This window comes from Pelobates fuscus, chromosome 4 (assembly GCF_036172605.1).
Source record: "Pelobates fuscus isolate aPelFus1 chromosome 4, aPelFus1.pri, whole genome shotgun sequence".
In the NCBI taxonomy this organism is placed as follows: Eukaryota; Metazoa; Chordata; class Amphibia; order Anura; family Pelobatidae; genus Pelobates; species Pelobates fuscus.
In genome coordinates this window covers 99705149-99731061 of record NC_086320.1, presented here as the reverse complement: position 1 = coordinate 99731061, position 25913 = coordinate 99705149, and the positions used below count along the sequence as shown (strand labels likewise).

At 43.0% G+C, this 25913-nt stretch overlaps 1 protein-coding gene across 1 annotated transcript in view; it reads right to left on the bottom strand.

Moving 5' to 3' along the window:
- Nucleotides 1-25109, bottom strand: part of PRKDC (protein kinase, DNA-activated, catalytic subunit) — a 167699-nt gene extending 142590 nt beyond the window's left edge. Inside the window, exons 1-9 of the mRNA XM_063451401.1 lie at nt 24838-25109; nt 15692-15777; nt 15515-15607; nt 10475-10549; nt 7859-7967; nt 6316-6428; nt 5716-5815; nt 4865-4920; nt 4705-4735 (exon numbers count right to left, since the gene is read on the bottom strand). Coding sequence (XP_063307471.1) covers nt 4705-4735; nt 4865-4920; nt 5716-5815; nt 6316-6428; nt 7859-7967; nt 10475-10549; nt 15515-15607; nt 15692-15777; nt 24838-25048 — 874 coding nt within the window. The 5' untranslated portion in view covers nt 25049-25109. The remainder of the gene's footprint in view (nt 1-4704; nt 4736-4864; nt 4921-5715; nt 5816-6315; nt 6429-7858; nt 7968-10474; nt 10550-15514; nt 15608-15691; nt 15778-24837) is intronic.
- Nucleotides 25110-25913: the final 804 nt, after the last annotated feature.

Genomic DNA, 25913 nt, shown 5'->3' with positions numbered 1-25913 from the left:
ATGTGCCTAGGCCGACAGGGGAGATCCTTTGATCCTTTGATCTCCCCTGCCGGCTCACGGAGAGCCGGCCCTGCTCACTTGCATTGGGCCCTCTCGGGCCGGTGAGGAGATCAATGATCTCCCTCACCGGACCGCGAGGCCCTTCATCCGTGACAGATGGAGGAGGGAGCTGGGAGGAAGCACCTCCCGCGAGAATGCTTCAACACAGCACTCACCTTGCGGGAGAAGTACAGACAGCCGGAAGCCAGAAGAGCTGCAGGTTAAAGAGCACTACTCACCACCGGACCACCAGGTCTGGCAGTGTGTCCCCCTCTCTGGATAAAGGTAAGAAGAAGTGGGGGGACAAAGCTTTTACTGTTTTTTTGTTTGTTTTTTTAAATAGAATGTGACAGCAGATAAGAACCATTTGGCCCATCTAGTCTGCCCAATTTTCTAAATACTTTCATTAGTTCCTGGCCTATCTTATAGTTAGGATAGCCTTATGCCTATCCCACGCATGCTTAAACTCCTTTACTATGTTAACCTCTACCACTTCAACTGGAAGGCTATTCCATGCATCCACTACCCTCTCAGTAGTGTAATACTTCCTGATATTATTTTTAAACCTTTGCCCCTCTAATTTAAGACCATGTCCTCTTGTTGTGGTAGTTTTTCTTTTTTTACATATAGTCTCCTCCTTTACTGTGTTGTTTCCCTTTATGTACCGTATATACTCGAGTATAAGCCGACCCGAATATAAGCCGAGGCCCCTAATTTTACCCCAAAAAACTGGAAAAACTTATTGACTCGAGTATAAGACTAGGGTGGGAAATGCAGCAGCTGCTGGTAAATTTCTAAATAAAATTAGATCCTTAAAAAATTATATTAATTGAATATTTATTTACAGTGTGTGTATATATCGAATGCAGTGTGTGTATGAGAATGCAGTGTGTGTGTATGAGAATGCAGTGTGTGTATGAGAATGCAGTGTGTATATGAATGCAGTGTGTGTGTATGAGAATGCTGTATGTATGAGTGCAGTGTGTGTGTATGAGAATGCTGTGTATGAGTGCAGTGTGTGTATGAGTGCAGTGTGTGTATGAATGCAGTTTGTATGAGTGCAGTGTGTATGAGTGCAGTGTGTGTGTATGAGAATGCTGTGTGTATGAGTGCTGTGTGTGTATGAATGCAGTGTGTGTGTATGAATGCAGTGTGTGTGCATGAATGCAGTGTGTGTGCATGAATGCAGTGTGTGCATGAATGCAGTGTGTGTGTGTATGAGTGCAGTGTGTGTGTATGAATGCAGTGTGTGTATGTGTGTGTGTAATGCAGAGTGTGATGCAGAGCCTTGGTGGGGGGTGGGCATTTTTATTTTTTAATTATTATTTTAATATTTTTTTGTTTCATTACATTTTTTTATTATTATTATTTTTTATTGTATTATTATTTTTTATTTTATTATTATTTTATTATTATTTTTTTTTATTATTATTATTATTAATATATATACACATTTTTTCGTCCCCCCTCCCTGCTTGCTAGCTGGCCAGGGAGGGGGGCTCTCCTTCCCTGGTGGTCCAGTGGATGGGCACTGTGGGGGCTGCAGAGAGATGTTACTTACCTTTCCTGCAGCTCCTGTCAGCTCTCTCCTCCTCCGCCGGTCCGTTCAGCTCTTCTGTCAGCTCACAGTGTAAATCTCGCGAGAGCCGCGGCTCTCGCGAGATTTACACTGGGAGCTGACCGAGGTGCTGAACGGACCGGCGGAGGAGGAGAGAGCTGACAGGAGCTGCAGGAAAGGTAAGTAACATCTCTCTGCAGCCCCCACAGCCCCCAGTCTGTATTATGGCAATGCAAATTGCCATAATACAGACTATGACTCGAGTATAAGCCGAGTTGGGGTTTTTCAGCACAAAAAAGTCTTTCCTCCAAGCTATACAGGTGATACTCGAAAAATCAGAATATCGTGCAAAAGTTCATTTATTTCAGTAATGCAACGTAAAAGGGGAAACTAATATATGAGATAGACGCATTACATGCAAAGCAAGATAGTTCAAGCTCTGATTTGTCATAAGTGTGATGATTATGGCTTACAGCTCATGAAAACCCCAAATCCACAATCTCAGTAAATTAGAATATTGTGAAAAGGTGCAATATTCTAGGCTGACAGTGTCCCACTCTAAACAGCTAAGTAAGCCATAACACCTGCAAAGGGTTTCTGAGCCTTTCAATGGTCTCTCAGTTTGGTTCAGTAGGAATCACAATCATGGGGAAGATTGCTGACCTGACAGTTGTGCAGAAAACCATCATTGACACCCTCCATAAGGAGGGAAAGCCTCAAAAGGTAATTGCGAAGGAAGTTGGATGTTCACAAAGTGCTGTATCAAAGCACATTAATAGAAAGTTATGTGGAAGGGAAAAGTGTGGAAGAAAAAGGTGCACAAGCAGCAGGGATAACCACAGAGAGGATTGTCAGGAAAAGGCCTTTCAAAAGTGTTGGGGACTTTCACAAGGAGTGGACTGAGGCTGGAGTCAGTGCATCAAGAGCCACCACACACAGACGGATCCTGGACATGGGCTTTAGATGTCATATTCCTCTTGTCAAGCCGATCCTGAACAACAAACAACGTCGGAAGTGTCTTACCTGGGCTAAAGAAAAACAGACCTGGTCTGTTGCTCAGTGGTCCAAAGTCCTCTTTTCTGATGAGAGCTACTTTTGCATCTTATTTTGAAACCAAGGACCCAGAGTCTGGAGGAAGAATGGAGAGGCACACACTGCAAGATGATTGAAGTCCAGTGTGAAGTTTCTACAGTCTGTGTTGATTTGGGGAGCCATGTCTTCTGCTGGCGTTGGTCCACTGTGCTTCATTAAGTCCAGGGTCAACGCAGCCGTCTACCAGGAGATTTTGGAGCACTTCATGCTTCCTTCTGTAGACGAGTTTTATGGGGATGCGGACTTCATTTTCCAGCAGGACTTGGCACCTGCCCACACTGCCAAAAGCACCAAAGCCTGGTTCAATGACCGTGGGATTACTGTGCTTAATTGGCCAGCAAACTCGCCTGACCTGACTCCATTGAGAATCTATGCGGCATTTCCAAGAGAAAGATGAGAGACATGAGACCGAACAATGCAGAAGAGCTGAAGACCGCTATTGAAGCATCCTGGTCTTCCATAACACCTCAGCAGTGTCACAGGCTGATAGCTTCCATGCCACGCCGCATTAAGGCAGTAATTGCTTCAAAAGGGGTCCAAACACAGTACTGAGTCCATATGCATGCTTATACTTTTCAGAGGTCCGATATTGTTCTATGTACACTCCTTGTTTTATTGATTGCATGTAATATTCTAATTTACTGAGATTGTGGATTTGGGGTTTTCAAGAGCTGTAAGCCATAATCATCACACTTATGACAAATCACAGCTTTAACTATCTTGCTTTGCATGTAATGCGTCTATCTCATATATTAGTTTCCCCTTTTATGTTGCATTACTGAAATAAATGAACTTTTGCACGATATTCTAATTTTTCGAGTATCACCTGTACATATTAAGTTCCTTTAATCTTTCCTTGTAAGAGTTTAGTAGCCCTACTCTAAACTATCAATATCCTTCTGGAGATACGGTCTCCAGTATTGCGTACAATACTCCAAGTGAGGTCTCACCAGTGTTCTGTAAAATGGCATGAGCACTTCCCTCTTTCTACTGCTAATACCTCTCTCTCAATAAGATTAGTTTGGCATGATCTCCCTGAAGTAAGCCAATTATGTTTTAATAATAAATATACATATGCTCTCTTAACCTTATGCACCCCTCACACATACACTCTGCCCCCCTTAACACAAAAGCACAACAAACGCACGCAGCACCCCTTGCCCATGCGCACACACAGCACGCGCACACACGCACACACAGCAACCCCACACACACAGCAACCCCACACACACACACACACAGCAACCCCACACACACACACACAAAGCAACCCCCCACACACACTCACTCTGCAACCCCCCACACACACTCACTCTGCAACCCCGACACTCACTCTGCAACCCCGACACTCACTCTGCAACCCCGACACTCACTCTGCAACCCCGACACTCACTCTGCAACCCCGACACTCACTCTGCAACCCCGACACTCTGCACCCCTCACACACCGCCCCTATGCATTTTGTTTCTCTCCTTTCTTTTCCGATTGTGTAACATTTGAGTGGATTCATCATTATCCATATGCATTACTGTGTCTGTCTTTTTTTTTATTTATTTATTTGGTGAAGTCAACAACATTTCAAGTATGTATTTAAAGTCTCAGTGACCTTAGTCACCTCAATTTTTTATACTGGTGAACGCGTTATTTTAAATATTGTTATGTTGGGAATATTTTGTATTGTGGTTGTTGCAATAACGGATTATTGAAATAAAAAGCACAGCACATCTTTTATGTTTAGTATTTAGTCAGAAAAGCTCAGCTGTTTACCTGTACTTGATCAAATGCATCGGTAAATAGAAAGTTTAAGGAGTTCTTGTAGTATGTAATGTGTTGTTACAGAATTTCAAAGAATCATAATGTGATTAAAATACCAATAGAAGAGACCTTCCCTCTATGTAGTTTTAAATTTCATGCTGAAACTGTATTTTCCTTGTGAAAAAAGCTTACTATTTGTGGGCTCATAAATAGAATACATTCACACACTTTCACTACATTTGCCAACATGGTTTTCTCACCTGAAGGCACCGCATATCTTTTCAGATCAACCTGTATGAAATATAAATATATATATTTTTTAGAGATATTAAAAGAAAAACTAAAATTTATTATAATACAGTTACTCTAGTCAATAAAAAAAAAAGCTCCATGTCAAAAATAAAAGTAATCAGGACATACTTGGGGACTTATTGCCTTCACTGTGTATTCAAAAATCTCTTTGGAGGTTTTAGCATCTGTAAAATACAAAGTAGTTTTAGTTTATAAAACATCATTGTTATCCAAACATACACACCTGCTCTTTTAATATACCCACGTCTTTCACAATAAAGTGCATCGCAGAAAACATAGTCCTCAAAAATCTATGGAGATGTGATCACTAGTACTTCTGATTTAAAAAAACACAAGATGCTGGTGGAACACAGTTCCCATTCCCAACATCAGAAGTCATCAGATTTCTTACAAATCCAATTAGTGTATATGCAACTGTCCATAATGTGTTCATAAGAGCCTGTATATAATGTGTGTGTGTGTGAGCTTGTGCATAATGTGTGTAAGAAATGGTAGGTTAGGTGGGAAGGTTAATTTGTGTTAATTTTGGTGAAGGAATTATGTGACTGGGTGGATTTGTAGGTTAAGCAGTGACAGAATAGGTGTGTGGCTATGGTCAAATGTGTGACTTAGTACTGCATGGGGGTTATGTGACAGGATATGTGGCTGGGTGAATTGGATACGATGCCAGTATGTGACATGGTACATGACCAAGTAGATTGGAGATGGTGAGTTAGACATGTCGTACAGTGTTCATGTTACAGCCATATATACTGTTAACAAAGTACATGGGTGTGTGAATATAAAAAGGATAAACAAGAGTTACAGACAGAGAACATTCACTTCCAAAGGTAAGGGTCTGGGTATATGATCACTAAGCTCACCCTTGCAACATATTTAGGTATCTAAACACTCTGGACAGTCCAGTAGAACATTCTGGCATATCTACCCATGATATATGATACAAACATTTGACGTACCTTCTTCAACTGATTTAGTAAAATTAACCATAAGAGCAGATAATCCTTTCAGGCACCCAGCCACCACAGAAAATTTCGGATCTCTGGTTGATGATGTCATCTAAAAGAACATTAAGATGATATATATTTTTTTTTTGTAAAACAAAAATGTGTGCGTTCAAATAATTTAAGATAAATAAAGGGCAGATTCACACTGCAATGAATATTCTGCACAGCTGCATGGATTACGGGCTCGTGTATCTTGCGTTCAAAGAAAAACCTTGCGCCAAACAAATCTCCAAACGTTAAGCATTCTTTGTATGTAATATCATTGAATTTGGTTCTTTAATTAAAAGGGTTTCTGAATTTGGTCACTTCTGAATATTATACCCTGTATAATAGGGATAACTGGGATATCATGCCAGTTGGGTACCTCCCATTAATAGTGGCCCATAGTGGCTAGGGGTCCCAGGGAGAGTGGGGACATGACAGATATAATATAACTATGTTATAATTTTCAGTGGAATCATACTTCGGTCCATATAGCACCCCAAAATGTTTGCGTGACACGTTTACTACACCTTAACACCAAGATTCTCCATTAAGCAAATCCTGCAGTACCTGAGTTTTCAGTTCTCCTAGGTATGCTCTGAAAAGTTTCTCAGAATTGACAAGCATGTCGCTAGGTTGGATTTCTCCCAAAACACCAAGAAGCTCATAAACCTTTTCCAGAACTGTAAAACAGACAAGTCATAAATAAGAACCCTTTACCGTACATGCGCACATAAAGTAATGTTAGAATAAATCATATTATAGCTTGAAGAAAATAGGAAATATAACTTTACAATTACGTAATCATCACTCAGATTTTATCACACTTGCAGATAGACAAGTTGATGGTTAATATTGGCTGGAAAACAGATGTACCCTGATCCTTCCATATTGGTCATTTAAACTGCTAGAGGCATCTAAAGATTGAATTTCCATTTCCATTGTCTACTATGAAAAAAAAACCTATAATGTGTGCCAATTTGCATTAAATGTTTACATTCAGTATGTATAGAATAATGATGTAGCCGGGCTACTACATCTTGATTGGTTTCCTAGAGTTGTAAGGCATGCCCAAAAGAGAAAGTTATGAATTTCCTTATCCTTAAAGGGACACTCCAGGCACCCAGCCCAACTTCAGCCCATTGGAGTGGTCTGGGTGCCAACTCCCACTACTCTTAACCCTGCAACTGTAATTATTGCAATTTTTTATAAACTGCAATAATTACCTTGCAGGGTTAAATCCACCCGTGTGTCCCGTGTCCCTGTGCTAGAGCGTCGCTGGACGTCCTCACGCTGTGTTAGGACCTCCAGCGTCGCTCATTTCCCCATAGGAAAGCATTGAAAAGCATTTTCAATGCTTTCCTATGGGGAGCTCTAATGCACATGCACGGCATTGCCACGCATGCGCATTAGGTCTCCGCGGCCGGTGGGCGGGATCAGTCTCGCCCACCGGCCGATGCAATCACTGGGAGGAGCGGCGGCGGAGGAAGAAGCAGCGACGTGGGACATTTCACTGCCTTTGGTAAGTTACAGAAGGGGTTCTCACCCCTTCAGCAACCGGGGGTTAGGGGGTGGGAGGGAGAGGGGACCTGCAGTGCCAGGAAAACGGATTGTTTTCCTGGCACTGGAGTTTCCCTTTAAAAAAACTATAATGACAATACAATATGATGATTGGGCTTAGTACGTGAAAATAGCACGTAATCCTGAATATTTCTGTAAATGAAGGGAATACATTCCTGCTGTCCATATATAAACATAAAACACTGATTCTTCATTAGGACGTCAGAGCAAAGCAAATATGAATTCCACATGACTTAAATCCAATACTGAAATACTTCGGTGTTACAAATTGGATTATAAAATAAAATGATAACAGAAAGCACTCATTCAAAACTACAGAGAACAACTGGGTATAAGTAGGTATAGGTGCATCATAAGGAATGATGTTTCATAAAATGAAATATGCTCCAGAGCGGACACAGAGTATTCAAAAAATAGGATCATCATATTCAGAATAACAGTATCCATTTAAAGGCATGTAAAATAATGATGCCACCAGTTTGCCTTTATATTTAATTTCAATAGATCAAACAGATTAGAACAGAAAGATTACCTGTATCAGCCAATTTACTTTTCATAGGTAGTTCCCCATAGAATTTATTGAAAATTTCACCAACTTTAAACTCTTCAACAATGTATGAATTCTTCAAAACGTGAAGTAGCTGAAATGACAAAATTTACATTTAAAAAGCAGGAAAATATCCTTCACAACCCTATGTACACGCTAATGATATCTCTAACACTTTTTCTACACATTATTAAATAACACTCCTGGTATCATAACCATTGCAATTCTTTGAAGTTTTTATGACCCTTTTTTCTTTTACGTCCCTCGGATACTTTTAAACTTTTACTTAAATCTCAGTCTATCGTTGCCGATTGGTATGCTAATGGTTTTACAATTTACCTGGAGTCAGCCAGGCATTGGTTACTTCCTCAATTGAGAGCAAGAATGTCTGCATGGATCTTCAGTTAACTTTCTAGAACTAAGTCCTTCAAGGCAGGGATTACTTATTGGCTGGGAACATCAACTGATTGGTTTCAGCTACTGATTTAAGCCCGGCATTACCAATTTTAGCTTACTGCAGAGACTTTCCGGTTCACATTAAGAAGGTGAATGCATCCTGGCAGACACCAGGTAAGTTTTCAAACCAAAGAGATGAAGTGTTTATGATGACTGGATTGTTTCTTTAAAGGAACATTCCAAGCACCACAACCACTACAACTTGCTGTAGTCGATAGTGTGTCAGGAGTGTGACATTGCATGTAGTCAAAATATGAATAATTAGCAGCTGCATACCATAATAGTGCTTTCAGTCTAAAAGAGGGTTTATGTTCATGTTGGACAGAAAGGATACTGAGAATATGGAAGTGTAAATTCCACATTATCAAGGTGGCTGATGAGAGAGCAGTTTCTGGGTGGAAGGGAAAGCCCCGTTTTGTTTTTTTTCAAACTTCTTCCCCTGTTGCTTTTAACAGGTGAAGGCATCAGACAACCTCCTTGATGGACAGAGAGGAGCATGTGCTAAGGTTGCCATCATAGTGGTTGTAGCGCAACAGAGTGAGGATTCTCCTCTGGCAGGTAACTTCGATAAAGTTGTGTGAGTGCAGCGGCTGGGAGAACAATGCTATGTTATATTTAATATTCCTGGCTCCACTTCGCCTCAGGACCAGATTACTTATTATTAGGTACAGAAGGCAACTGTCTATAGGCACCAGTCAGCCTTAACAGCAGAGCTGCAGGAACAATTATAGAGGGTGTAAAACTCAGTGCTGGCCCAGCACTTCCAGTGTCTGTATTTGAGGTTGGACTGGAAGTGGAAGGGATCACTTACCATCTACCCCCATCTGAGCAGCGAGACTGCGGGGTTAAAATTATTTTGGTGCTTAGAGTGTCAATTTAATCCTAGGTTTTACACCTCTTAAACACTAAATTTGAAGGAACATTATAGTGCTGAGATGGCTGTTTAGAGAACCACCCCTCACACAGATTGCAGTGAAATAGGTAGTTTATTCACCTTTTCTCCCTCACTGTGGAGATCAGCAATCTTGGTGATCTCAGCCAATCCAATCCTTACCCATTAGAAAGCATAGGGAGGCTATAGCACGTGCACAGCAAAACAACGCATTGCACCAATCAGCATGTCCTCATAGAGCTGCATTGAATCAATGCATCTCTATGGGGAGTATTCAGTGTTTCCACTGAACGTAGGTGCTGCACCTCTAATGGTCCTCCGAGTGACTGCCTCTAAAAGGTGTTACAATGTGCTATACAAACCAGAATGAATACATTAAGCTGTAGTGATTCTGGTGACTATAGTGTCACTTTAACCTCCCCCTAACCCAATTCTAAACACTCCTTATATCACAACTATAACTCCCCCTCAAGACTTTAATTATCTTAACACTAAACACCCTATGTAATCTAACTCTCATGATGATCCCTCTCAAACTTTAAACTCTCCTTTATCCTAACCACTTCTAACATTATCTATACATATATACATATGCAGTTATTAACCATCAATATATGCTTTTTTTAGACGTTTTTAAGCCTGCAATGTCCAATTAAAAAATTCATCAAACTCACTTTATCTGCCGTTTCTTTTTTTGGGTAGGTAGGAAGGGGAACAGTGGGCGACTTACTGGTGCATATTTAAATATGGATGTGCTTCCCCTCGGAACAACACTTGACAGAGTGGGCATAGGGAGAAGCATTCATTGTCCATAGTCACGTGTTTATGAAGGGGTGAGGAATTGGAGAGGCATGTGAAACCCTGTGAGAATCGGAGAGGCATATGACAGCCATGGAGGAGATGGCACTGAAATGCTAGCATATCAAAAGACCAGTATGTGCACAAAACCTTATGATTGACAACAAGCCAGCACCAGAAACCATCAGTAACCAAGGACTAGCACCATCAAAGTCAAGGGATAGTGAGACAATACAGCAAAGTAATTCAATAAGTAATAGCATGAGGCATGAGAGAATAACATATGACAGCACAAAACGCTGGAGGAATAGGAAACAGCAGAAGGGGGGAGAGGAACAGTAACTTTTGGTACTGCCATTTTCTCTACCATTTAAAATGAGATTTGAATTGGGCCACAATTTTAGACTGGTAGGGAGTTGGAACTTAATTTGAATCCAAAACAATGTAATTGTTACCTTAATCAGTAGCTCCAAGGCAGGCACTTTACATTTTGCCGCTTTATCCTTTGTGTAAACAATGATACACACATTCTAAAGATCATAGAAGACATACATTAGATCACTAGAGATTAAATGTGAACATTTGTTATAAACAAATACGGTATTACTACACACACATTTCAGGAGAGTCTCTGGAAGTCGTTTAAGCAACAAGTATTGCAGTTAACATATTAATCTCCCCTGTAAAAATGAGTGTAGGATTCACAGATACTGGGTTACTGTAATGCAGTAGTGGGCACACTATATGGTTATAGGGTGTAACCAAATCCACATATTTGTTTACACCCGTTTGTTTTGTGTGTGTGTGCCGTTCCATAATCTGTTTATTGTACATATTTGGGTCTTTACAGAAGCACCAGTGCTGGGAAACGTGTGCTCTGGGTGTGCCTGCAGTTAATCCTCCATGTTAAATTAGTGTAGATCTCACCAATATTGAGGTACTGTGACATAGTGGTGGGTTTATGGCAATATGGTGTAACTGAATCTCAATGTTTGTCTGCTAAAATGGGTGGTTTCAAGTAGCCCTATAAAATATAAAATTGTATTTATTTATTTTTTATGTGTGAGCACTGTTCGTTAACCTGTATTTTGTACACACTAAGTTGTAATATGAGACAAATTACTTACCTAATGACAATTTAATAACACATCAGTAAAATGAGGGATACTGTGTATTAGAATAGCATTGTAGGTTTGTAGCAGAGGATGCTGAGGTCCCTGGGTGCCAGGGAGATGCAGTTTTGTCAAACCGCTCCCTAACGGTTTCATATAAAATCAAGGGAAAATGTCCAGTAACTGAAGGCACCATAACTATAAGTAAACTGTAGTGATTGTGTTGCTCAGAGTGCTAAGCAATGTACGCAGCGCCCAAATTAGAGACTTGAGTAGAAACTGTTTAAAAGAATACATTTTAATCTGCACATTTGCTTAAAATACATACTTGTAGAAAAAACTTCATTTGAAATTACAATCAGACAGTCGCTAAGTACCATAACCAATTACACTGTCCCACAATGACCAGTCAGACAGTTTGCTCTCACCATAGATGTATCAGAGGAGTCCGCATCTGACACTGACCACTGAATTGAAATAGCTGATGTGGAAGAAGGATGTCTTTTATTGAATCTGTGAAGAGGGGTCAGACTGCTGGCGCCCAGTTAACCCAGGAAAGTGCCAAAAAATTCCAAGATAGTTTTATTCTTAACAGTGGGACAGAACGAGGAAACTCTTGGCACCATAACTACTATAGCATATGTGGTGCTTATGGTGTTTAGAGTGTCCCTTTAAAGGAACACTGTTCTAATACTTAAATATAATATTTATGTTAATTTGTATTTATATGTACTGAAATTGCTGGGGTGGGTAACACTTCCATTCCAACCATCCTTTTCTGACAGCGATCTCTATGCAGTCATCTAACCCAACACTTTCTATTTTAAGACGGTCTGTTGCTTTTCAAAAACATGTGCTCTTTCTGCCTGCATCATTTTCTGCCGCGCAATTTGTAAAAAGCAACTAACTATAGCAAAGTAATGAGCACAGAGTCAGAAAGACAATCCAAAGGAAAGTGATTTCCTAATAAATTTCAATGTGCACAATTAAAAAATAACGAGATAGAATACTATAATAAAGAATATACTAAGACAGGGCTAAAAAAAGTTAGGAGCCAGGTTTTTTTAAAACTAGTGCAGATTAATTTACGAGAAATATACAATTCTTAAAGGGATACTATAGTAACCAGAACCACTGCAACTTAATGTAGTTGATCTGGTGCCTGTAGCCTGTCCCTGTAGCCTTTTCAATGTAAACACTGCCTTTTCACAGAAAAGGCAGTGTTTACATTGCTGCCAAGTAACAACTCTAGTGACAATCACTCAGATGTCACTAGAGAGTCCTGTGTCAGTGCTGCACAGTGTGCAGCACTTTTGTTCAGCATCTCCAGGCTCTACATGGAGGTGCTGAATGTTACCGATAGAAAAGATGCACAATATCCTCCTAATGCTTTCCTACAACAAAGCATTGGTTTAGCGGAGATCTTAAAGATTGATTATCTCACCCATGAAGGCAGGACAAGCCGCAGAAAACTGGCACGGCGTGGTAAAGAAGGTGAGTAAAAACACCTCTCTGGGCGGGGCCTGACCGCAGAGCTGTGAGGACGTCTGCCTCAGCAGCTCCTGCAGCGATCAACGATTAAAGCGGATTTTAATAATCAAATCTGTGATCAACCGTGTTAAAAGAGTCACCAAACGTGGGGTGACACTGAGAGGAACACTATGACACCACTCAAGCTACTCTACGAATATGATCCACTCGGCAAAGGTCGAAGGCCTACCCACATGGCAGGCGCAAGAGGGACGGCCGCTCTCCCGACGCCACACGCAGCCGACTCTGTAACCATGGGTCTCCGTCCCCCCCCCCCTTGGACCGGCGGGGGTTATCCCGGTATACCTCCACACAGAGGACAGTGAGCCGCAAAGCCGAGTCAAGATGGCAGACAGCACTGCAGTTCCCGCGAAGCAACAAAATGTAAACGACTGGGCAGAAGCATTCAAAGCAAAATTCGACGCCGTTTGCAGGCGATTCTGGCAACGACTGGAAACTAAAAACCGGAATCCTGCACAGATACTGGATACAGCGGAAACCGGGTGTTTGAAACCCCCTCACGTCAAGCTGAAACACCCGGCAACCCCCTACCCACCGCGGAAGCAGGGGACCCCCAAGAAGGGGAAAACACAGAGCCTAGACTCACATCATGGGGCACCACGATCACCCACCTCACGAGACGATACCAGCAGGCACGGCGGAGGGGCACCCAGAGCTGTAGGGCAGAAATCCCTACTACTGCCGAAACGCTGAACCTCTGCAATAGCTCTGAGAATAGATCCGAGCCATCCCCACCGATATGCCGGGACCCAGCGGTGGCACATGCATCCGAACAGCGCAAGAAATAACCGGCGCATTAAGGGACTAACAACACCTGTGAACTGCCGTGCGAGCAGGCCTAGCCTTGCAGGCCCAGGGGTACAAGATAGGAAGACTGCACAAGGTATAGGCTGAAACGCAGACATTGCAGGACTCTAGGGGACTTGTAACCGCAGTCTGCTGCCTTGAGTACCCCCATGCCACAGAGAACATCACCGCTGTCACAGCTGTTCACAAGTTGGCCAAGTGAACTTTTTATTTAGTTAAGATTTCCTCGTTATTTTAGTTTGCCAAAGCAATCCAAATACGAGAGACTCAATGTATCAAGCTCATCTACTTATTGAACGCATTTCATATATATATGTCCTCAAACACCACTATGTACGGACCACAGGGCTGCAATGTTTAACACATAGACAGCCTTCACTCACCCACAAGCAGGGGTAATCTCTATACTGCAAATAAGATTAAAGGAACAAAGTCGTGGGGGTATACTGTGTTAACCTACCAGCTCAGCTAGTTATTCACTCACTCACTAATTACACGTAAATACTAAACTCCTTGTCTGTTGTTACGTTGCTTCAAATCACACGTCTTAGCTCCCACACAGACTAGTAAGTCCCAGCACCCAATTCACTGCAGTAGTATTTAGCAACGCACCGCCAAGCTACTTACATACTACACTACAATGCAGTAAAACATTGTTAAGCCTGTAATTGAGTTTGTTTATTACTAGACTTAAAAAATGTGCCACATTATATGCTCTACATTGTTATCACTGTTTGCTTATGCTGCTGTGGCATAGTTATCCTCTGTATTATCTTGGGCACAGAAAAAATAAACAAAAAACACCTCTCTCGTGATCAGAGGGGTGCAGGTACCTAAACAGACACACACACATACACACATACACACACAGTGACAGAGAGAGAGAGAGACACACACACACACTGACAGAGACACACACACACTGACAGAGAGACACATACATACTGACAGAGAGACACACTCACACATACTGACAGAGAGACACACTCACACATACTGACAGAGAGAGACACACACACACAGAGAGAGACACACACACACACACATATACTGACAGAGAGACACACACACATATTTTCCATTTTAATTTTATTTCAACCAGCCTCCCTACCTTTGGGAGAGCTGAGTGGACTTTCCCTGGGGTCCAGTTGGGCTGCTCTACCTGTGTGCAAGGAAGCAGTAATCTACCTGCCGCTCCTCTCTGCTCCCTGTAGTGATGCAGGGGCTGGAATTACATCATATTCCATCTCCCGGCATCACTATACAGCACGAGGGAGCAGAAAGGAGCTGCGGGAAGATTTGTCGAGCCCTGTACGAAGATGTTTTAAAAATGACAATATGGGGAAACTACCTATTTTCCTGTGGTGGCTCTTCCCCTACCTTAGGTCCCACCCTTCTTTCCCAACCCTCCCCTTTTTTCTTTTTTTTTCCCACTTTCTTTTATTTTCTTATAATCAGAAATTAAATATGAAAATGTTTGTCTATTATTACTGTATACCAACATCTTTGATATTTTAATATCTACTTGATGACCTGACAATTTATTTTTGAACAACTTTTCACAAGCATTTTTAATAAAAATCGTTTTAAGAAAAAAAAAAATACATTACACATTAGTACTATTAGGAAATAAATAAATTTAAATGAACAACCCAGCCCTATAACAACGTGCTCTCAATGAAGTCATTATGGGGTCTAAGATGACCTAAGCACTGTCTTACGGGAGTAAACCATTTTCTAATTTTCTAACCCTTTGTTGTCCCCCCCAGCACCTGTCTTCTTTGCTACTTTGACTCCTCCTTTGGCCACGGAACTAGGCTGATTTTCTCAGCCCATAACCAGTGCCCAAGTGAAAATCATCTTATAGTGGTGTGGGAGCAAATTGACCAAGCAAAGGGGATCATGGAGGACTAATGAAGAGTTGAATTATTCTAAAGCAGTTTAACCCCAGCGTCCAGGGCTTCTATAACAAGATAACTGATGTGAAATTGTTATGGGGGCCTGGAGAGTTCCTTTAATGCTTACCTTAATAGCTACTGAGTAAGGGTGAACTTTTGGACCAATCTTCTCTAGGAATGCACATAGGAATTTTAGTGCTTCTTCCCTGCAATCTCGAAACTAGAGCATGAGAGATTAATTTTAAAAACAGTTGTATTAAAAAAACAAAAAATATATGAACTAATGAGGCAATTCATAACTTACACAGTCATAGGTCGCAGGCTTTAGAGACTGATGCACAAATACAAGGAGGCCAAACTCCTTGGAGAAAATCAGGGAGGTATTCAAGTCTGAAATGGAAAATACAATAGATAATTACAATTTTCCTATGGTAAGTGTTTTTTAATAAGTAAAAAAAAAAAAAAGAAAAGAAAGCCATTCGGCATTCAGACAATTGCCGCATCATAGCCATATTGAGAAGCAAATACTCAAATATAATATAGCAGAATTTAAGGTATTTAATCAATCTTCTTTTCTCCAACATGTCTTATAGTGGTAATACATAGAGTGTGTTTTCTTAAACAGTTTTCAAGCGGTTTGAAAAACACCACTCAAATGTCCAATAAACAAACCCCAATCCATCATCTTCAACTTGGGATGTAATTTGAAGATGTTTTAAGTTTGTGGAGAAGAAACCTGTGACCATCTGACAGTGTCAGAAAATTAAAGGTGGATACTGGAGTTTGAAGGCTACTTAACCAGGGGAAACCCAACCCTTTATAGCACCACCAGAGTACTGTAACATTAATCTGTCATGCTAACTAGGGAATACCTAACCATATACATTAAGATACTTAAAGGGATAATATAGTGCCATGAATATAAAGCTGTATCAGTGTAGCTCCTATTGTAAAAAATCACTAAATAAATTGTTTTATAATCACTAAACTAAATGCTCTATTGGAATAATCCTCGCAGCTGAGTGTTACTTCTGATCAAATGTGTATTCTATACTATTGTGTTCTAGTCCCTGTTAAACATTGTGCCTGAAAGGTGAGCAACTTTCAAATTGTTTTTATTTTATTTTTTTATCTTTTTTGACATTTTTTTCCTGCTTTTTATTATGTTACTATTTATATAGCGCCAACAAATTACGCAGCGCTTTTTACATATGAAACTACTTTATCTTTAAGAATTGAGCGCTTCATATGTATGAAACCTTTTACCATTTCTAGCCTCCAATGTAGGAGAATATAGTTTGGATAATTATCATATGATCTTTTATATATTTTTTTTTCATACATTTTTTGCATTTTATTGTATATTCTTTATTTATTGGCTTTCATATACAGCTTTTACTTGTTTATCTAGATACAATATGGAGCACTTACTATGTAGATTAAATATATAAGATGTGTTTAGGTCATTCCTTTTTTCCCCCCTTTGTATATTCCATTTCATCCGATTGACAATGATACCCTGATCGGCCCCTTTCTTCCACAAGATGCTGTCAAGGAGATTCTTCATGCTGTAGTAATCTCTTGCATGGGTTACTGTAACTCTCTGCTAATTGGTCTCCCTGGAAGCCGTACGGCCCCGCTACAATGGATGCTGATGCCAGATTGATCTTTCACCCGAGTCGCTCCTCTCATACCTCGCCCCTCTGTCGATCCTTACACTGGCTTCCTGTATCCTATAGGTGTCAGTTCAAAGTACTAAACCTTACCTATAAAGTTCTAAACAACTCTAGCGTGTTACATTTCTTCACTAATTCATAGGTATGCCCCTTCTCAGTCTCTTCGATCTGCCGGTGATGATCTCCTGCCCGCTGCTTGCACCCTCACTGCTCACACTTGCAGGACTTTTCACAGGCAGCTCCTTTCTTTGGAATGTCCTGCCTACCCCAATCAGCCTTTCCCCTAGTCTTTGAACATTAAAGAAGTCCTTAAAAACTAATCTGTTCAGTAATGCTTATGGCCTCCCAGAGTCCATAACTTCTATGTCACAAATCTGTCTCTTGCTCTCCTGAAGAGCGACACTCCACTCTCACCTTCAGTTCTTCTACTCCTCCACCTTGTTTATTTGCTGTCCCCCTTGATGCTTTTCCTATTGTGTCTTTAAATTTCCCTCCTCTACACTGTAAGATTTCCTGAGCTGTTAAATTTCCCATCACGAATTCCAGATGACCACGCTCATTGAAAGGGGAGTGTCACCCTGCTTTGATATTAAGCCTATACACCTCGGAGTCAGGTATCTCTTGGGCTCTGGAAAACGTAGTATTCATCCACATTGTGATTAGTGACATATTGCACTTTTGGTCTTCCTCTGTTTTGTGGGTTTTTTTTTTTTAGAATTTGCAAAGTACCATTTAGAAGTAAGGTGGGGTGCTGCCTAAAGGGACACTTCCAGGTACCCATACTACTTTGTCTCATTGAAGAGGTCTGGATGCAGTGTTCCAGTCCCCTAAACACTGCAAGAGAAAACATTGCAGTTTCATAGCAATATTTACATTGCAAGGTTAAGACAACATCTAGAGGCTGTCTTTCAGACAGCCACTATTATTTTTATTATTGCCATTTATATAGCGCCAACAGATTCCATAGCGCTTTACAATATTATGAGAGGGGGATTAAACTATAAATAGGCCAACTACAAGAAAACTTACAGGAACGATAGGTTGAAGAGGACCCTGCTCAAGCGAGCTTACAGTCTATAGGAAGTGGGGTATAAAACACATTAGGACAGGAAATAGCAATCAAATAAGGTGGGAGTGAAGCAGAGCTGGAGGAGAGAGTAGAGTGCTGCCCTTTAGAAGAGAGCAAGAGATAGGTATGTAAGGTAGAATTTACTCTGGGAGGCCATAAGCTTTCCTAAAGAGATGGGTTTTAAGGCACTTCTTAAATGATTGAAGACTACGGGTGAGTCTGATGGCGGTAGGCAGGCTATTCCATAGGAAGGGAGCAGGTGTGAGTTGCCGTACGGGTGCGAGCAGCGGACAGGAGAAGGTCACGGGCAGAGCGGAGAGACCGAGAAGGGGCATACCTATGGATCTGTGAAGAGACATAAGAGGAGCTAGAATTGTTCAGGTATGGGTTAGCACTTTGAATTGACTCTTATAGGATACAGGAAGCCAATGTAAGGACTGACAGAGGGGTAAGGTGTGAGAGGATCGACTAGAGAGGAAAATCCTTTGGCGGCAGCCTTCATTACAGACTGTAGCGGGGCAATACGGCTTTTGGGAAGACCAATTAGGAGAGGGTTACAATAACCCATGTGGGAAATTACTAAAGCATGAACAAGCTCCTTGGTAGCATCTTGCGTAAGAAAGGGGCGAATGCAGGCTATGTTTTTAAGATGGAATCTACAGGATTTGGCAACATACTGGATGTGAGGCCAGAATCAAGTATGACGACAAGACAGCACGCGTGCAAGGATGGACTTATGCGGATACCACTAATTTGAAGGGAGAGCAAAAGAGTTGGATCAGTATTAGAAGATAGAAAGACAAGGAGCTCAGTTTTTGAGAGATTGAGTTTCAGAAAGCGGGAGGACATCCTGTCAGAGATGGAAGAAAGGCAGTGACACGTTGCAGGACGGTACGGAAGAAGTCCGTGGAGGAGAGAGATATCTGGGTGTCATCAGCGTACAGGTGGAAGAGGTAATAAGTTTGCCAAGAGAGGCAGTATAAATAGAAAATGGAAGGGGCTCCAACCGAGACAGGACGAGGGGAGGAGGTATCATTAGAAAAGGAGACGCTGAATGAGCGTTGGGAGAGATAAGAGGGAAAACCACGAGAGGACAGTCACAGAGACCGAGTGAATGAAGAAGGAGAGCATGTCAATGGTGTCAAAGGCAGCAGAGAGATCAGGAAGAATTAGTATGGAGTAGTGGCCTTTGGATTTAGCTGCGATTAGGTCGTTAGTAACTTTGATAAGAGCAGTCTCAGTGGAGTGGAGAGGGCGGAAGCCATATTGAAGAGGGTCAAGGAGAGAGTTGGAATTGAGGAAGTGAGACATATGGGTAAAGACAAGTCTTTCCAGAAGCTTTGAGGAGAAAGGGAGCAGGGATATGGGACAATAGAGGGAGAGGACGGGTCAAGCGATGTTTTTTTTCAGGATAGGTACTAAAGTGGCATGTTTAAGGTCAGCAGGGACAAAGTCAGAAGAGAGAGAGAGAGAGCAGTTGAAGATCTGTGTTAAGGAAGGCGCAAGACAAGGGGAGAGAGATCTGACAAGGTGAGATGGGATAGGATCAAGCTGGCAAGTGGTGGGGTGAGAGGAAAGGAGAAGCGCAGCCACCTCTTGTTCAGTAGCCGGGGAGAAAGTCTGAAGGATAGGAAAGGCATAATCTACGTGTGGTTAAGAAAGAGAAAGGTAGAGTGGTGAGAATTCTTTCCTTAGCTGTTCAATCTTGTCAGTAAAGTAACATGCAAAGCTAAAGTAAGGTTAGTTTGGGGGGTGGCCACAGCATGGCGAAAAGAACATCAATGTCGCTGTTACTCTGTAATACTAGCCAATATGTCGCTGTTACTCTGTAATACTAGTTAATATCTCTGTAATATTAGTTAATATCTCTGTTACTCTGTAATACTAGTTAATATATCTGTAATATTAGTTAGTAACTCTGTAATATTAGTTATTATCTCTGTTACTCTGTAATACTAGTTAATATCTGTTACTCTGTAATACTAGTTAATATCTCTGTTACTCTGTAATACTAGTTAATATCTGTTACTCTGTAATACTAGTTAATATCTCTGTTACTCTGTAATACTAGCTAATATGTCTCTGTTACTCTGTAATACTAGTTAATATCTCTGTTACTCTGTAATACTAGCTAATATGTCTCTGTTACTCTGTAATACTAGTTAATATGTCTGTTACTCTGTAATACTAGTTAATATCTCTGTTACTCTGTAATACTAGTTAATATCTCTGTTACTCTGTAATACTAGCTAATATGTCTGTTACTCTGTAATACTAGCTAATATGTCTCTGTTACTCTGTAATACTAGCTAATATGTCTCTGTTACTCTGTAATACTAGTTAATATCTCTCTTACTCTGTAATACTAGTTAATATCTCTGTTACTCTGTAATACTAGCTAATATGTCTCTGTTACTCTGTAATACTAGTTAACATCTCTGTTACTCTGTAATACTAGTTAATATCTCTGTTACTCTGTAATACTAGTTAATATCTCTGTTACTCTGTAATACTAGTTAATATGTCTGAGCCCGGGGCAGCTGGCAGGTAATGTGTGTAGCCAGGGCCGGATTAAGAGCCCAGTGGGCCTGGTGCTGATAATTATGATGGGCCTAATTACAAAATCTTATTGACCAAAAACACTAAAACAGTCCTACCTCCTAAGCGTCATGTATCTGATGGAGATGATGCTGTAGGGAAACTCATAGGATGCAACTATGAGAAAACACATACCCTTTGCTAATCTCATGCTTTCATCTTTCAAGTAAACCCATACCCCCTAACAGCAGTGTCCAGTAAAGCAGGAAGTCTATGGATGCGGTAAAAGGGTGGGCTACTGACACAAATCACATAACCAGAACGGCCGAAAAGGCGAACATGCACAAAAAGGGGAAATGTCTGTGTCCCTATGTCTCCCAGTCCCTTAGTGTTTGTGTCCTCATGTCTCCCAGTGTCCCCATGTCACTAGGGGACATTGAGAGACATTGGGACACTGTGAGACATGGGGACACAGATACTAGGGAACACTGGGAGACTTGGAAAATCTGAGACTCTTGGCGACACTGGGTGACAGACACGAGGGGACACGGGGAGATATGGGGCACTGAGACACTGTGATATATAGGGGACACTGGAGACTTGACAAAAACCTGGGTACAGGTCAAAATGTTGCGGTGTCTAATAAACCTGCTTAAAGCTATCACAGTGAGTGCCTGAGATTTTTTTCTTTTATACTAGGGGACACTGAGACACTACGGGCACAGAGACACTACGAGCACAGATACACTACGGGCACAGAGACACTACAGGCACTGAGAGACATGGGGCACTGAGACACTGATACATAGGGCACACTGATACATAGGAGACATTGGAGACTTGATAAAGACCTGGGTACAGGTCGAAACGTTGCGGTGTCCAATAAACCTGCCTAAATCTATCACAGTGAGTGCCTGAGATTTTTTCTTTTATACTAAGGGACACTGAGACACTAGGAGACATGGGGACACAGAGACATTGGGAGACTAGGGGACTTTGGGAGTCTAGGGAACACTGAGACACTAGGGACACTGGCACACTACAGACACTGAGAGACACCAGGGACACATGGGGATACTGAGATACTATGTGCACTGGCTGTGAGACATGGGGACACTGGGAGTGCCCCATGTTTCCTAGGTCTCAAAGTCGCCCAGTGTCCCCCAGTTTCTCCATGTCTCTCAATGTACCCTAGTGTCTCAGTGTTCCCATGTTGCCCAGTGTCCCCTAGTGTTTGTATCCCCATGTCTCCCAGTGTCCCTTAGAGTCTGTGTCCTCATGTCTCCCAGTGTCCTGATGTCACTAGGACACTAGGGGACACTTAGAGACATGGGGACACTGGGAGACATGGGGCCACTGAGACACTAGGGACAGTGGCTGGGAGACATGGGGACACAAACTAGGGGCCACTGGGAGACATGGGGCCACTGTGTCCCTAGTGTCTCAGGTTCATGGGCGTCCGAATGGGGGGGGGGGGGTAAAGGGGGGTACTTGCGCCCCCCCGGATTTTTCAGCTTGTGCTGCTATTTTTCGTTTTAGTGTGAGAATACAGTGCAATACCAGCGCTGGCCAGTAGGTGGCGCTGTAAATGGAGAAAGGCAGGAAGCTACAGCTTATCCCTGCCTCTCTCTCATGACTGAAACCGCAGGGGAGCAGCACAGAGGCAGCCTACAGAGCAGGTAAGTGAGGGATGGGGGGTGGGGAAGACCGCATATAAGGTAAAGTAGAAGGAGCAGAAAGGTTCTGCAAGGGGCAGGAGGGGTCAGCAAGGAATAGAAAGGGGCAGCAAGAAGCAGGAAGGGGTCGAAAGGTTTTCAAGGAGCAGGAGGGTAAAGTAGAAGGAGCAGCAAGGAGCAAGAGGGGACAGCAAGGAGCAGGAGGGGTCAGCAAGGAGTAGAAAGGGTCGGCAAGAGGCAGGAGGGGTCAGCAAGTGCAGCAGGAAGGGTCTGCAAGGAGCAGGAGGGGTCACCAAGGAGTAGGAAGGGTCTGCAAGGAGCAAGAGGGGTCAGCAAGGAGTAGGAAGAGGCAGCAAGGAGCAGGAAGGGGCAGCAAGGAGTAGGAAGGGGCAGCATGGAGTAGAAAGGGGCAGCAAGGAGTAGGAAGAGGGAGCAGGAAGGGTCTGCAAGGAGCAGGAAGGGTCTGCAAGGAGCAGGAAGGGTCTGCAAGGAGCAGGAAGGGGCAGCATGGAGTAGGAAGGGGCAGCATGGAGTAGGAAGGGGCAACATGGAGTAGGAAGAGGCAGTAAGGAGCAGGAGGGGTCAGCAAGGAGTAGAAAGGGTCTGCAAGGGGCAGGAGGGGTCAGCAAGGAGAAAGAAGGGGCAGAAATGAGTAGGAAGGGTCTGCAAAAAGCAGGAAGGGTCTGCAAGGAGCAGGAAGGGTCTGCAAGGAGCAGGAAGGGGCAGCAAGGAGCAGGAAGGGGCAGGAAGAATCAGAAGGAACAGAAAGGATCAGCAAGGGGCTGCAAGAAGCTGGAAGGGCAGAAAGAAGCAGGAAGGGCAGTAAGAAGCAGGAAGGGTCTGCAAGAAGCAGGAAGGGCCATCATGGAGCAGGAAGAGCCATCAAGGAGCAGAAAGGGATCAGAAAGAGAAAGGAGCAGAAGGGCGCAAAATAAGCAGAAAGTAGCAGAAAGGTAAAGGAGCAGAAGGAGCCTCAGAAGACAAAGAAGACTGTGTCAAATGAAGGAGAAGAAAATGAGATTGGAGCACTTCATTCTGGACACCACATCATAAGGCGTTGGTACCTGGGCCTGGCAGTGAAACTTTGGACCTTCTCATCTCCCCAGGTAAAAAAATATATATATATATATATCAGTGTTAATGTGTTCACTTTTATTTACTGAGTGTCAGGAAACACAGAGGGCCGCTGGGTAGGGGTGCCGCTGATTGGCTAGATGGGTCAGCTGGTACTCTAAGCCAATCAGTAGCTCCCCATTCATGAAAACGTAAAACATTTTTATGAATCGGGAACTAGCGATTGGCTTAGAGTGTCAGCTGACCACTCTAGCCAATCAGCTGCACCCATGCCCAACGTCAATCTGCACTTCCTGACACTGTTTCAGAAGTCGAATACCACTGAGCGACCTGGAGATCTGGAGCTGAAGGAAGCCTTTGGGGGTAAACCATTTGAGAGCGGTTTCACCCCTTCAAAGAAAGAGCACCCAGGGGCCTCCTTGCATCACAGCATTTTCATTTAGATAAAGTTGTTATGGTGACCAGAATGTTCCTGTAATTTGATGAAAGGAACACTATAGTGTCAGGAATACAAACATATATTCCTGACACCATAGTTGTGAAAACGCTATTCATCCTGGCTGTATGTGAAAATGACTGCTCCTTCCCTTTCATGACACTGTCAAAAAGGGGCCAAGCATGGATGTCATTACAATTATGCCCCTCCCCCCCCCCCCCCGGAAAAATTCCTGCGGACGTGCATGCTCAGGGTCCCCATGTTCCCCAGTGTCCCAATGTCTCAGCGTTCCCATGTCTCGGAACTGCTGTCTGGACTCTCTGTGCAGAGCTGCTCCCCCGCGGATCAGTGAGTAGAGAGAGGCAGGGAGGGAGATGCCGTAACTTCTTATCACTGCCTCTCTCCACACAAACAGCGACCCCTACTGGCCGGCGCTGGTATTGCCGAATAATCTATGTTTATACTGAGACAGACATTTGGATTGCCGGTATTACTGCAATACCGGCACCGGCTAGGCAGCCTCAAATACCTGAGAAATACTTCTGAGAAATACCTGGAAACCCTAATAAATACATGAGAAATACCTGGCAACCCTAAGAGTAGTGTGTAAAAAAAAATAAAAAAAAAATGTAAAATTTTTTTTTTTTTAAACCAATGGGCCTATTCCATGGGCCTGGGCCTGGAGCTGCAGCTCCATCAGCCCCTATGTTAATCCGGCCCTGTGTGTAGCTAGGAAGTAGAGCTATATTGATGTAATAATGAATATAAAGTCATTGATCCCAGTCAGTGTGGAGGTAGCGCTATATTGATATAAAGTCATTGATCCCAGTCAGTGTGTTAGTAGCGCTATATTGATAAAAAGTCATTGATCCCAGTCAGTGTGTTAGTAGCGCTATATTGATATAAAGTCATTGATCCCAGTCAGTGTGGAGGTAGCGCTATATTGATATAAAGTCATTGATCCCAGTCAGTGTTACACACCCAGCGTGCTGCTGCCCTGCGCTGTCACCACACATTCCTCCCCCAGACGGCGGAGCTGGTTATGGGCCGCCTCGCACACCAGCTCGGGGTCCGCGGACTGCAGGTAGCGGTGCAGCTGGTGCAGGCTCCCCAGAATCCCGCCCGCGGAGTCAGCCGGGTCCGCCGTGTCTCCTCCTCCATCCCCGGAGCCGCCGGGAGCTGCCGGCACCATGATGGCAGTAACCAACACCGGCCGCGGGCAAGGAGGGGGAGCACCAGCACACTCCGCTCTAAAGGCGGGCTAACCGGGGCTCATAGACTTCAATCACACAGGGGGCGGGGCTTATAGACTTCAATCACACAGGGGGCGGGGCTAATAGACTTCAATCACACAGGGGGCGGGGCTCACAGGCATCAATCACGCAGGGGGCGGGGCTCATAGACTTCAATCACGCAGGGGGGCGGGGCTTATAGACTTCAATCACACAGGGGGCGGGGCTCATAGACTTCAATCACACAGGGGGCGGGGCTACCGCTGTCAATAAACATCTATTCAACGAAAGAAAGCTGTTAACGCAGGGGGCGTGGACAACCGTCACAGCTCGGATTGGCTGAGAGCATGGGCCCGAAAGGTGTGACTGACCAGGGGGCGTGGCTAGATATGTCCGTAGAATGGAACGTAAAAGACAAGGGGCGTGGCCTAATAAGTGTAAAACTAAGTAGAGGCGCTCCAAAACCAAATGAAATGCGTCATTCATGAAATGGCTGCTAGGGATATGGGTCATATGTGCCAGCCAGTAAGCTAAAGCTGGGGAGAAAGAAGTGCACCTCACTTGGCTATTCGAGTACTACAACTCCCGTCATGCTTTGCCAACGAGCACAATAAGACGTCACGGGATTTGGAGTTCTCCAATCAATTTGCGCAGTCTGGATTTTCGGCCACGCCTCGGCGTGACGTACTCTGGACTGAACCATTAGTTTACATGAACAGGGGTATCCGCTGTGATTTAATTATTCTGCAGTAAACCTTCAGTTACCGTGCACCGTGATTACATGTGTATGTATTACATGTGTAATATATATATATATATTTTAGA